We start from the raw sequence: 12,096 nt of genomic DNA, 5'->3' as shown, positions 1-12,096 counted from the left end.
TGTATATAGCCCTTAAGGCACCCACATCAACAGAGACAACTGCTGTGTTGCAGCCTTGCCAGGGACACACATGGCTTTCAGGGTGGCAAGAGAGGGGGAAAGGGGTGCAGGTGACATGCTGATTCTTAACTAGCCAGCCGAAAAGTGTAATACATCACTTCTGCTCAGTGCATGGGCAAACCACTTGGCCCCAAGTTCACTGCAAGGGAAGCTGGGAAAGGAGGTGAGCAAACGGGGCATGTGATGAGCATCCTCTTTGTCACGTGTTCTCATCACTTGACTTGCTCTCACCTCAGAGAAGGAACTAGATGGTGCTGTGATGCTAGTTCCTTTTGTGGATATTCTTCATCAGCCAGAGCTCCTGAATGGAAGGGGGTTCAGTGGTAGGATTCAAATTCCAAACTTCACCTTGAAAACCTCCAAAAGTAACTTGATCTTGTATATCTTGCATTATACCTTTGTTTTCCTCTTTATCAGGCAATATCAAAGTGAATATTATTCTGATTGTTTAATACAAGCTTTTCTCTCCAGGACATGAACGGTGAAAGCGCAGTACATCATTTACAACATCAGTTCTGTGCCATTGCTTTGTTTTCATAGCCAGAGGTTCAGGGGAGCCAGCTTCATAATGTACGCCTGTGAAAATGGGACAATGATAGGCAAGCTCTGCTCACTTGTTTGGGAGTAAACAGGGAGATTTTTACTAAAAATTCTCCAAAGTGGTTTCCTGAAATGTCTTTGGCATTTAAGTTCTTTTCTGATATCTTCTTGCAAAGATCAAAACATGTGCGAAAAAGGTCCTTCGGAGCTTCCAGACAAGACTTTCAACCACAGTAATAGGAAATTAGGTCCTCTCCTAGAGCACTGAGCATTGTCTTGGAAGCCAGTGCTTAGCAGTGAATGACACGGGACATCCAAAGCCAGAGATCTCCACGGTGAACTTCGCTGTGCTGAACCGGAGTGACGTCAGTACATACTTCAGTCATTCTGTTCCCAAGAATTTTTATACTCTCCAGATATTTTCTTCTACTGTATGTTGAGCCTCACATAGCAAAACCAGTGTAAGATTTCATTGTTTGAAATGGCAAAAGTAAGAAAAAAAAGTTTGATATTTTTCAAAACTTGGAATTTGATATCCTTCCTTAAATCATCTCACTGGCACTATACTCTAATTTCAAATATCTCCTGAATTTCTTGTGGAATTTCTTCTCTATTCTGGGGTTTCTTCTCTACTCCTTTATCCAGTATGTGTAAACATTTAAAACTATTTAGAATCCAAGGCCTTCCAACAATACGAGGTTTTTTTTTTTTTATTATTCTTACCTATCAAAAGTGATGTTTTTAATTCAGTTTTCTAACTTTACCCATAATGATACTTAACCCAGTGCCATCGAGTCGATTCTGACTCATAGTGACCCTATAGGACAGAGTAGAACTGTCCCATAGAGTTTCCAAGGAGTACCTGGCGGATTCGAACTGCCGACCATTTGGCTGGCACCCATAGCACTTAACCACTACGCCACCAGGGTTTTCTATGATGATAGTTATGTTTTATTATTATAATATAACCTTTTGGGGATTTAATATGATAGGCATTGTTGAGTTATTGGCTAAGTGGGTGATACTAGTAATATTTGACAAAATATATTTTAGCAACCATTTTAAGATTCAGTGGGAGGTTGTAGGCTAGTTGAACAGTGATACAGGTATCATTGTAAACTCTGAAAGGGCAAGGGCTGTGTCTTGTTCATCTGTGTATTTCTAGCCTTTGTATAGTTTGTGATATACAGCATAAAATCATGGCTATCTTAAATCATTTGTGGAACATGACAGGGAATGGAATGAATGAATAAATCAATGAGTAAATGAATTTTCCTTCATTGTTGAAAGGACAGCTAAGCTAAATGCCTAGGTGAATGTGGTGGCAATGAAAATAAAAAGAGGTTGGAAGAGTGGGAGAATTTGAGGGTTAAATAAAGGATTTGTGTGGAATGCACTAAGGAGAGACACTCCAAAACTGAACACTCAGGAACCAGAGAAAGGATGATGATAAGTAACAATTGAGAAGGAAATGTTTGTTTTGTTCTTTTTTCTTTGAGCTACACAGGATATAGCTGGTAAATCTACTAGGTAGTATTGAAAAAAAAAAAGTATTGAAGGGAGAGCTAATTAGAAAATATCCCATAGGCAATGAAATGGAAAAATGTACATTTGGGATGTTTTGTGAATGAATTCTGGTGAGAATAAGAATGGGCTGAGTCATATCATCTTAAACTTTGTTTTATTGGATCTGTTTAAGTTTGTTTTATTATGTGAGGAGTACTGGTGGTGCAGAGATTAAGAGCTTGGCTGCTAACTAAAAGGTCTGCAGTACCAATCCACCAGTAGCTCCTTGGAAACCCTACGGGGCAGTTAGTTCTACTCTGTCCTTTAGGGTCACTTTGAGTCAGAATCAACTCGCATTGTTGTTTTTTTTTTTTTAATGTAAGAATAAATTTTGTCACCAGAAATGTCCATATCTGTCCACATTTTCAGTTGCAATGGAGTTTTGCTTGAATTAGACCACCAAAATTTTTCTGTATTTTTTTCTTGTCATTAGTTTTTTTTTTTTTAATAATTTTTATTGTGCTTTAAGTGAAAGTTTACGAATCAAGTCAGTCTCTCACACAAAAACCCATATAAACCTTGCTACACACTCCCAATTACTCTCCCCCTAATGAGACAGCCCGCTCTCTCCCTCCACTCTCTCTTTTCGTGTCCATTTCGCTAGCTTCTAACCCCCTCCACCCTCTCATCTCCCCTGCAGGCAGGAGATGCCAGCATAGTCTCAAGTGTCCACCTGATCCAAGAAGCTCACTCCTCACCAGCATCCCTCTCCAACCCATTGTCCAGTCCAATCCATGTCTGGAGAGTTGGCTTTGGGAATGGTTCCTGTCCCGGGCCAACAGAAGGTCTGGGGGCCATGACCACTGGGGTCCTTCTAGTCTCAGTCAGACCGTTAAGTTTGGTCTTATGAGAATTTGGGGTCTGCATCCCACTGCTCTCCTGCTCCCTCAAGGATTCTCTGTTGTATTCCCTGTCAGGGCAGTCATCAGTTGTAGCCAGGCACCATCTAGTTCTTCTGGTCTCAGGATGATGTAGTCGCTGGTTCATGTGGCCCTTTCTGTCTCTTGGGCTCGTAATCGCCTTGTGTCCTTGGTGTTCTTCATTCTCCTTTGATCCAGGTGGGTTGAGACCAATTGATGCATCTTAGATGGCTGCTTGCTACCTTTTAAGACCCCAGATGGCACTCTTCAAAGTGGGATGCAGAGTGTTTTCTTAATAGATTTTATTATGCCAATTGACTTAGATGTCCCCTGAAACCATGGTTCCCAGACCCCTGCCCCAGCTACGCTGGCCTTTGAAGCATTCAGTTTATTCAGGAAACTTCTTTGCTTTTGGTTTAGTCCAATAGTGCTGACCTCCCCTGTAATGTGTGCTGTCTTTCCCTTCACCTAAAGTAGTTCTTATCTACTATCTAATTAGTGAATGCCCCTCTCCCACCCTCCCTCCCTCCCCCCTCTCGTAACCATGAAAGAATGTTTTCTTCTCAGTTTAAACTATTTTTCAAGTTCTTATAATAGTGCTCTTATACAATATTTGTCCTTTTGCAACTAATTTCACTCAGCATAATGCCTTCCAGGTTCCTCCACGTTATGAAATGTTTCACAGATTCCTCACTGTTGTTTATCGATGCGTAGTATTCCATTCTGTGAATATACCATAATTTACTTATCCATTCATCCATGGATGGGCACCTTGGTTGCTTCCACCTTTTTGCTATTGTAAACAGTGCAGCAGTAAACATGGGTGAGCACCTATCTCTTCGTGTACGGGCTTTTATTTCTCTAGGATATATTCCAAGGAGTGGGATTGCTGGATCATATGGTAGTTCTATTTCTAGCTTTTTAAGGAAGCGCCAAATCGATTTCCAAAGTGGTTGTACCATTTCACATTCCCACCAGCAGTGTAGAAGTGTTCCAGTCTCTCCACAGCTTCTCCAACATTTATTATTTTGTGTTTTTTGGATTAATGGCAGCCTTGTTGGAGTGAGATGAAATCTCATTGTAGTTTTGATGTGCATTTCTGTAACGGCTAATGATCTTGAACATTTCCTCATATATCTGTTAACTACCTGAGTGTCTTCTTTAGTGAAGTGTCTATTCATATCCTTTGCCCATTTTTTAATTGGGTTGTCTTTTCGCAGTTGAGTTTTTGCAGTATCATGTAGATTTTAGAGATAGGTGCTGATCGGAAATGTCATAGCCAAAAACTTTTTCCCAGTCTGTAGGTAGTCTTTTTACTCTTTTGGTGAAGTCTTTGGATGAGCATAAGTATTTGATTTTTAGGAGCTCCCAGTTATCTAGTTTCTCTTCTACATCCTTTATAACGTTTTGTATACTATTCATGCCATGTATTAGGGCTCCTAATGTTGTCCCTATTTTTTCTTCCATGATCTTTATCGTTTTAGATTTTATATTTAGGTCTTTGATCCATTTTGAGTTATTTTTTGTGCATGGAGTGAGGTATGGGTCTTGTTTCATTTGTTTGCAGATGGATATCCAGTTATGCCAGCACCATTTGTTAAAAAGTCTTTTCCCCATTTAACTGTTTTAGGGCCTTTCTCAAATATCAACTGCTCATATGTGGATGGATTTATGTCTGGATTCTCAATTCTGTTCCATTGGTCCATGTATCTGTTGTTGTACCAGTACCAGGCTGTTTTGTCTACTGTGGTGGTATAATAGGCTCTAAAATCAGGTAAAGTAAGGCCTCCCACTTTGTTCTTCTTTTTCAATAATGCCTTATTTATCCGGGGTCTTTTTCCCTTCCATATGAAATTGGTAATTTGTTTCTCCATCTCATTAAAGAATGTACTTGGGATTTGGATTGGAATTGCATTAAATGTATAGATCGCTTTTGGTGGAATAGACATTTTTATAATGTAGAGTCTTTCTATCCACGAGCAAGGTATGTTCTTCCACGTATGTAAGTATCTTTTGGTTTCTTGCAGAAGTGTACTGTAGTTTTCTTTGTATAAGTCTTTTACATCTCTGGTAAGATTTATTCCTAAGTATTTTATCTTTTGGGGGGGGCTACTATAAATGGCATTGATTTGGTGATTTCCTCTTCGATGTTCTTTTTGTTGGTGTAGAGGAATCCAACTGATTTTTGTAAGTTTATCTTGTATCCTGATACTCTGCTGAACTCTTCTATTAGTTTCAGTAGTTTTCTTGAGGATTCCTTAGGGTTTTCTGTGCATAAGATTATCTGCAAAAAGAGATGCTTTGACTTCTTCCTTGCCAATCTGGATGCCCTTTATTTCTTTATCTAGCCTAATTGCTCTGGCTAGGACTTCCAGCACAATGTTGAATAAGAGTGGTGATAAAGGACATCCTTGTCTGGTTCCCGATCTCAGTGGGAATGTTTTCAGGCTCTCTCCATTTAGGGTGATGTTGGCTGTTGGCTTTGTATAAATGCCCTTTATTACGTTGAGAAATTTTCCTTCTATTCCTATTTTGCTGAGAGTTTTTATCATGAATGAGTGTTGAACTTTGTCAGATGCCTTTTCTGCATCAATTGATAAAATCATGTGACTCTTGTCTTTTGTTTTATTTATGTGGTGGATTACATTAATTGTTTTTCTAATGTTGAACCATCCCTGCATACCTGGTATGAATCCCACTTGGTCATGGTGAAGTGTTTTTTTGATATGTTGTTGAATTCTATTGGCTAAAATTTTGTTGAGGATTTTTGCATCTACGTTCATGAGGGATATAGGTATGCAATTTTCTTTTCTTGTGGTGTCTTTACGTGTTTTTGGTGTCAGGGATATGGTGGCTTCATAGAATGAGTTTGGTAGTATTCCATCCTTTTCTATGCTCTGAAGTACCTTTAGTAGTGGTGGTGTTAACTCTTCTCTGAACGTTTGGTAGAACTCTGCAGTGATGCGGTCTGGACCAGGGCTTTTTTTTGTTGGGAGATTTTGATTACCTTTTCAATCTCTTCTTTTGTTATGGGTCTATTTAGTTGTTCTACCTCTGTTTGTGTTAGTTTAGGTAGGTAGTGCGTTTCTAGGAATTCATCCATTTCTTCTAGGTTTTCAAATTTGTTTGACTATAGTTTTTCATAGTAATCGGATATGATTCTTTTAATTTCAGTTGAGTCTGTTGTAATATTGCCCATCTCATTTCTTATTCGGGTTATTTGCTTCCTCTCCTGTTTTTCTTTTGTCAGTTTGGCCAGTGGTTTATCAATTTTGTTGAGTTTTTCAAAAAAACAGCTTTTGGTCTTGTTAATTCTTTCAATTGTTTTTCTGTTTTCTATTTCATTTAGTTCAGCTCTAATTTTTATGATTTGTTTTCTTCTGGTGCCACTATGAATATTTTTATTTTAATAGGATTTGTGGCACATTTGAAGCTGCTGTGCAGCAAACTCAGCTGGGAAAGAAAACTACAAAGGGAAACAGAAATTATTTTAAAGAATGCATTTAAAAACAAAGTGACATAGTTGCAGAAACAATAGTAATAGGGAATCTTAGAAGTAGGTTCTAGCAGCCACTGTCGCAAGTCAAAGAATAATTACAGCAGAAAGTGTCGCTGCACTTAGGTATTTTTCATCTTAATCCCATCCACAGGTGACAGTAGCATCATCAGTCTCACATGTTCTAATATTTGACAACTAGAAAAGGATCCTAGAAATCATCTTATCATTTTACAGTGGTGAAGAAAATGTGCCGGAGCACCAAAGCCTCATAGCCAGTTAGCTCATAGCTGTTGCTCTTAACTCCCAGGCCAGTACTTCTCCTGAGATGCTCCCTTCCTTCATCAAATGAGAGGAAAAATGAGAAACTTTCGTCTGTGTTAATCTGTGATCATATTTATACTGAAAATAGAAGGATTATTAGCAAAGTACCATTTTCTCTTATTAACTAATTTTTCATATTGCAATGAATTTATTAGGCAGTTTAATTGTATTATTTTAGTTATGAGAAAAAAGCCTACATTTGTTCTCTTTAGGGAAACCCTGGTGGTGTAGTGGCTACATGCTACAGCTGCTAACCAAAGGGTCAGCAGTTTGAATCCACGCTCCTTGGAAACTCTATGGAGCAGTTCTACTCTGTCCCATGGGGTCGCTGTGAGTCAGAATTGACTTGATGGCATTGGGTTTAGTTTTTAGTTTGGTTTTGTTCTCTTTGGCAGGTGAGTCATTTAATCTAGTTTAAATTTAGACAATCTTTTTTTAGGGAGGCACTAGTAAATTTTGTTGGGGGAAGAACAAGTGTTTTTTTAATGGTCTTTCTTTTTGAACCCTCTGTAACCAGCAAGAAGTTGAGAAGTTTACAGACCTAGAGAAACTCTACCTCTATCTGCAGCTGCCTTCCGGCGTCAGCAACGGAGAGAAAAGGTGAATGGCCTCTGTTTGCCCGGTTATGGTGCTTACGGGCACCCCTAGGAGTGCGTGTGCTGGTGTATGTGTTACAATGGCTGTTGTTTTATGCTATTCCTGGAACCGTCAGAAAACGGAATGGCAAAACAGTAAATGTTTTTAGTTTTTGTTCATATTTGGTTAAGTGTTTATCTGCAGTTTTTGCCAGTTCATTCATGCATCTGGGTAAATTCTGTGAAATGCAATTTGGGTTATATTTTATAGACAGATGGATACAGTTGCACAATTCATAGGATTGTGAAAATTGAACAGAAAACCAAAGAATAAGCAGATAAGTGTTATGAGGGTTAAAGTGCAGGAGTTTTAAAACAAAAAAAAGTGAGATTTCTTTATAGAACATTGATTCGTGTAAATTTAAGGTATTTTAATTGTTGGGGTATTATAGTATTTTCATTAATAAAAATATTTGAAAGTCTTATCTGGAGAATATGAAGAGAAGTTCACTGATCCCTTCTGTTCTTAAAAGAGTTTCCTTGCCCTTTTAAGTATTACTCAATTCATGTAAGTTATCCCTAACATTCTTACTTTAAAATTAAGTTTGCGTATCAAAGGAAATGGAATAAAAAGCCTTTTACTTTAACCTTTTTTACCTCAGACCAGATTTCATAACTATTTAAATCATTGTATGTTCCAGAAGGTTTCTCAGTATTTTCTTTGGAACTAAATGAACTACCCTCACAGTTAACTGAGATGAACATCAGAGTCAACAGGGCAGCTTCTGTCCTGCCGTCTTGGGTGTCATTTTCATGGGGTTAGTTTATAAATGATTCTGCCATGTAATACGAATTCTATATTCTTATTGTTAATTTGTCAGTAGAAGGTTTGCCTGTTGACTTTGCAAAAGCCCCACCAAAGCTAATTTTTATTGCTATACTAATCAGTTACAGGACTGTAGGAAGAGTCTTATCTCGTCAAGAGCTGTCTTACGTGAATTCCCTTCTGGAGCATCAAGTGTTATGTAAGATTTCAGGATAGTTACTTTCTATATATATTTTTTGAGAGTGCTGATTAAATAGAAAATAACCAATTTTTTCTGTAATTTTTATTTTAAAAACTTGATGATTTGGTAAGTTCAGGCAAATGACCAGGAAGGTAAGTAAGAAAATATCCTCTTGGAGGTAATTTCGGCCGAAACAAATGCCTTATATCGTCAGTTCTCCATCAGCTGAGCCACTTTGGAGGCCACAGGAGGGAGAGAGCAGGACAGTAACTTCAGCTAGAAGCTAGCTGTAGAATATATCTCACAACCCCAAGGGGACAGTTTTTATATAGACAAGGAGACATTAAGTGTCCCGAGTTTGGTTTGGTCATTGATAACAGGTTTGCACATAAGTCTTCAGTGGAGCGTTGAGGCTTGGCTTAGAAGTTGGCATCGAACTACTGTCTTCAGCTAAAACGTGTTTCTGTTTTATGACTAGTGATCAGAATGCTGTGTCCTCTAGTCGGGCCCAGCAGATGCACGCCTTTTCCTGGATTCGGAACACCTTGGAGGAACATCCTGAGACTTCACTGCCCAAACAGGAAGTCTATGATGAGTACAAGTGAGTATTATGTGCACACACCAGGCTGCTGGTGTGTTGAAGAACTCAGTTACTGCACTTGGCTTCAGTGATTTGCTGTATCTTTGGTGAATATCCAGCTGATGTATGGAGTTGCAGCTAGAAGTTCCAAAAACTTCTTCCAGCTCTAAGTTTCTGTTGTGGCGTCTCTAATAAAGGGCTGCACCTGTTGTTAGTGGCTTTCAAGTTGATTCTGATTCTTGGCAACCCCATGTGTGCAGAGTAGAACTGCTCCTTAGGGTTTTCAAGACTGTGACCTTTTAGAAGCAGATCACCAGGCCTGTCTCCCGAGGCACCTCTGGGTGGGTTCGAACCACCAACCTTTTAGCTAGTGGTCAAGTGGTTACCCATTTGTGCCACCTATGGAGCACAATTCTACTCTGATACACATGCGGTGGCCGTGAGTCAGAGTCGACTCAATGGTAACTTGTAATAAAGGGCAGGGAGGCTGAATAAAAGGATTCCTTTAGAGTTCTTAAGGATGAGAAGAAGGGTATGTCTGGGGTTAGAGGGACAGTAGAAGACAGTAAGTCGATGCATAAAGAAAAACTCGTGTGTTATTTCTTTTGACTTTTAAAGGTATTTATGCAACTGGTAAGAAAAGTGTCCAGTGAGTGCTGTCGTTAACCAGTGTAAGATAACGCAAAGGAACTGCATTTATTGAGAAAGTTGTTGTTAACTGCCATCAAGTCTACCCCAACTCTTGGTGACCCTATGCACAACAGAACAAAATGCTGCCTGGTCCTGTGGCATCCCCATGATCAGTTGTGGATTGGACTCATGGTCCATAGGGCTTTCATAGGCTATATTTCAGAAGTAGATTGCCAGGTCTTTCTTCCTTGTCCCTCTTACTCTGGAAACTCCGCCGAAACCTGTCAAGCATCATAGCAACTTGAAAGCCTCCACTGACAATTGAGTGGTGGCTGCATTTGAGGAGCATTGATCTAGAACTGAACCTGGGTCTCCCTCACAGAGGGTGAGACTTCTACCACTGAACCACCAAGTGCCCTGTTGAGGAGGTTATTGGTATCAAAAAAGAAACTTTCTACCCTCATGTAAAATTCTGAGTACTTTGTGTTAGAAATGTATGGGGTTGGAGTAAGTCCAGAGAAAAATGTCTGAAATGACCAAGGGAACAAAGTTAAACTAAAGAGTTTAGGTTGTTTTCTCTTAAGAAAGATTAAAACTGAGAGTGCATATAGTCCAAGTCTGTAAAGTTCATTTTCTCAGTCTACAGCAGTCTGTTGTACCAGACCCTGTGATAAGTTCTGAGGATACAGTGACAAAGATAAGATAAAGTTCCTGCCCCTTCCAAGGATATATGCGTGTATATTTATTTATTTATAGTAAATATGAATTATTCACCAAGTTCAAGTTAATTATCATAGAGATAATCCTCTGGAACGTCAACGAAACAAGTTTGAATTCACTTGAATGTTACGAATATCAGGCAAATCTATGTGGTATGTTGAAGAAACCCTGGAGTGAGGATCAGGAGAAGGGATTCAGTCACTGAATTTGTGTGACCTGGACAAGTCTTTTAACCGCTTCTGTCAGTTGCCCCATCTGTATAAAAGACGCAGTCGAAGATCTATAGGTTTCTTTGAGCTCGAAAATTCTAAAAGTTGTCTAAAGTAGAAAATGTTGAGGAACTAATTGTCCAAAGATTTCTTAGTAGTTTCCCAAAAGGCAAATCAGGCAAATTAATATATACTATTTCCATAATGGATTAATAAGGGAACCCAGGATAATCATATACTTTTGAAGCGATGTCTTTCTGTAGCACATTTTTTTTTTTTTATTTCCATAATGGATTAATAAGGGAACCCAGGATAATCATATACTTTTGAAGCGATGTCTTTCTGTAGCACATTAGAGGCAGCACCCTATATTTGCTTAAGTGTGACCCTAGCCCATTAAAGTGGTCCTTAAGTTCCTGAAAGTTTCCTGTCTTGGGTAAGGCATGGTTACATTTTTCTATAATATTTTTCAGCATTTGTCAGTGAAATCATTTTATGAAGTTTCCATAAATCCTTATAATTTTTTTGTTTTTCACTAAGAAGAGTTAAAGGTTTTTCCTAAACATAATCAACCAAAAGCATCACATTGTGTATGGGAAAGAATCAGAGCTCTAATTTTGAGTGATTAATTTGCGATTTAGTGGAGAGCCACAGAGATAAAAGGAAATGACTAACAGAGAATAAAATTTAAAAAGGAAGTCGCATGTAAGGGAAAATTTGATAACAACGTGGCTAGGAGAGAAATACCAGTTTTATTTGTGGAATTTGAAAGAATTATGCTAATGATGGTGCTTTTTTTCTTTTGATTGTGCTTTAAGTGAAAGTTTACAAATCAAGTCAGTCTCTCATACAAAACCTTATATACACTTTGCTATATACTCCTAGTTGCGATGATGCCTCTCTTTATAATTGGTGTGGTACTGTACACAAAATACCTGAGTCTGCATATTTTTTTCTTGGTAATTTCCCGTAAGTCTATCCCATAATGGAAAAAAAAAATCCCATTAAGACTTTATTCACTGTTGTATCCCCCGCAGTGTTTTCTACATACCAAAACCAAACCCATTGCCTTCGAGTCAAATTCTGACTCATAGCGACCCTATAGGACAGAGTAGAACTGCCCCATAGGGGTTCTAAGAATTTGAATTGCTGACCTTTTGGTTAGCAGCCAAGCTCTTAACCACTGTGCCATAATCCTATCAGTGATTGGAATGGAATCCCATCTCTAATGTTGATGGTACAATCTCAGTGTGTTAATGGACTTCATAAGCATTCTAGTACTCCAGTGCCCCCATTTTATAGATGAAAACACCTAAGCCCAGGGAAGCTGACTCTCCAGTGTCACAGAACTAGATAGGGGCAAATCTAAGGCTAGAACTCAGATTTCTTGGTTTCTGGTTCACCATTCTTCCCCCACAATGTGCTTACACAGGACTTTATTTGTTCTAACTGATGTGCCTCAATTACAAAAAAAGGTTTGACATTTTGATGAGTGGTTCATAATAGATGTGAAAGCAAACTTGTTAAAT

At 38.7% G+C, this 12,096-nt stretch overlaps 1 protein-coding gene across 2 annotated transcripts in view; it reads left to right on the top strand.

Moving 5' to 3' along the window:
- The window catches only part of RFX7 (regulatory factor X7), a 121,294-nt gene that overhangs the window by 78,066 nt on the left and 31,132 nt on the right, over window positions 1-12,096 (top strand). The window contains exons 3-4 of one of the 2 annotated variants that reach the window (XM_049905240.1): window positions 7,364-7,446; window positions 8,907-9,029. In XM_049905240.1, the coding sequence (XP_049761197.1) occupies window positions 7,364-7,446; window positions 8,907-9,029 (206 nt within the window). Of the gene's footprint in view, window positions 1-7,363; window positions 7,447-8,369; window positions 9,030-12,096 lie in introns of those variants that run through there. The other variant, XM_049905241.1, reaches the window with a different exon arrangement.

The sequence above is a fragment of the Elephas maximus genome, chromosome 13, assembly GCF_024166365.1.
Source record: "Elephas maximus indicus isolate mEleMax1 chromosome 13, mEleMax1 primary haplotype, whole genome shotgun sequence".
In the NCBI taxonomy this organism is placed as follows: domain Eukaryota; kingdom Metazoa; phylum Chordata; class Mammalia; order Proboscidea; family Elephantidae; genus Elephas; species Elephas maximus.
This window is presented reverse-complemented; position numbering and strand designations above follow the sequence as displayed.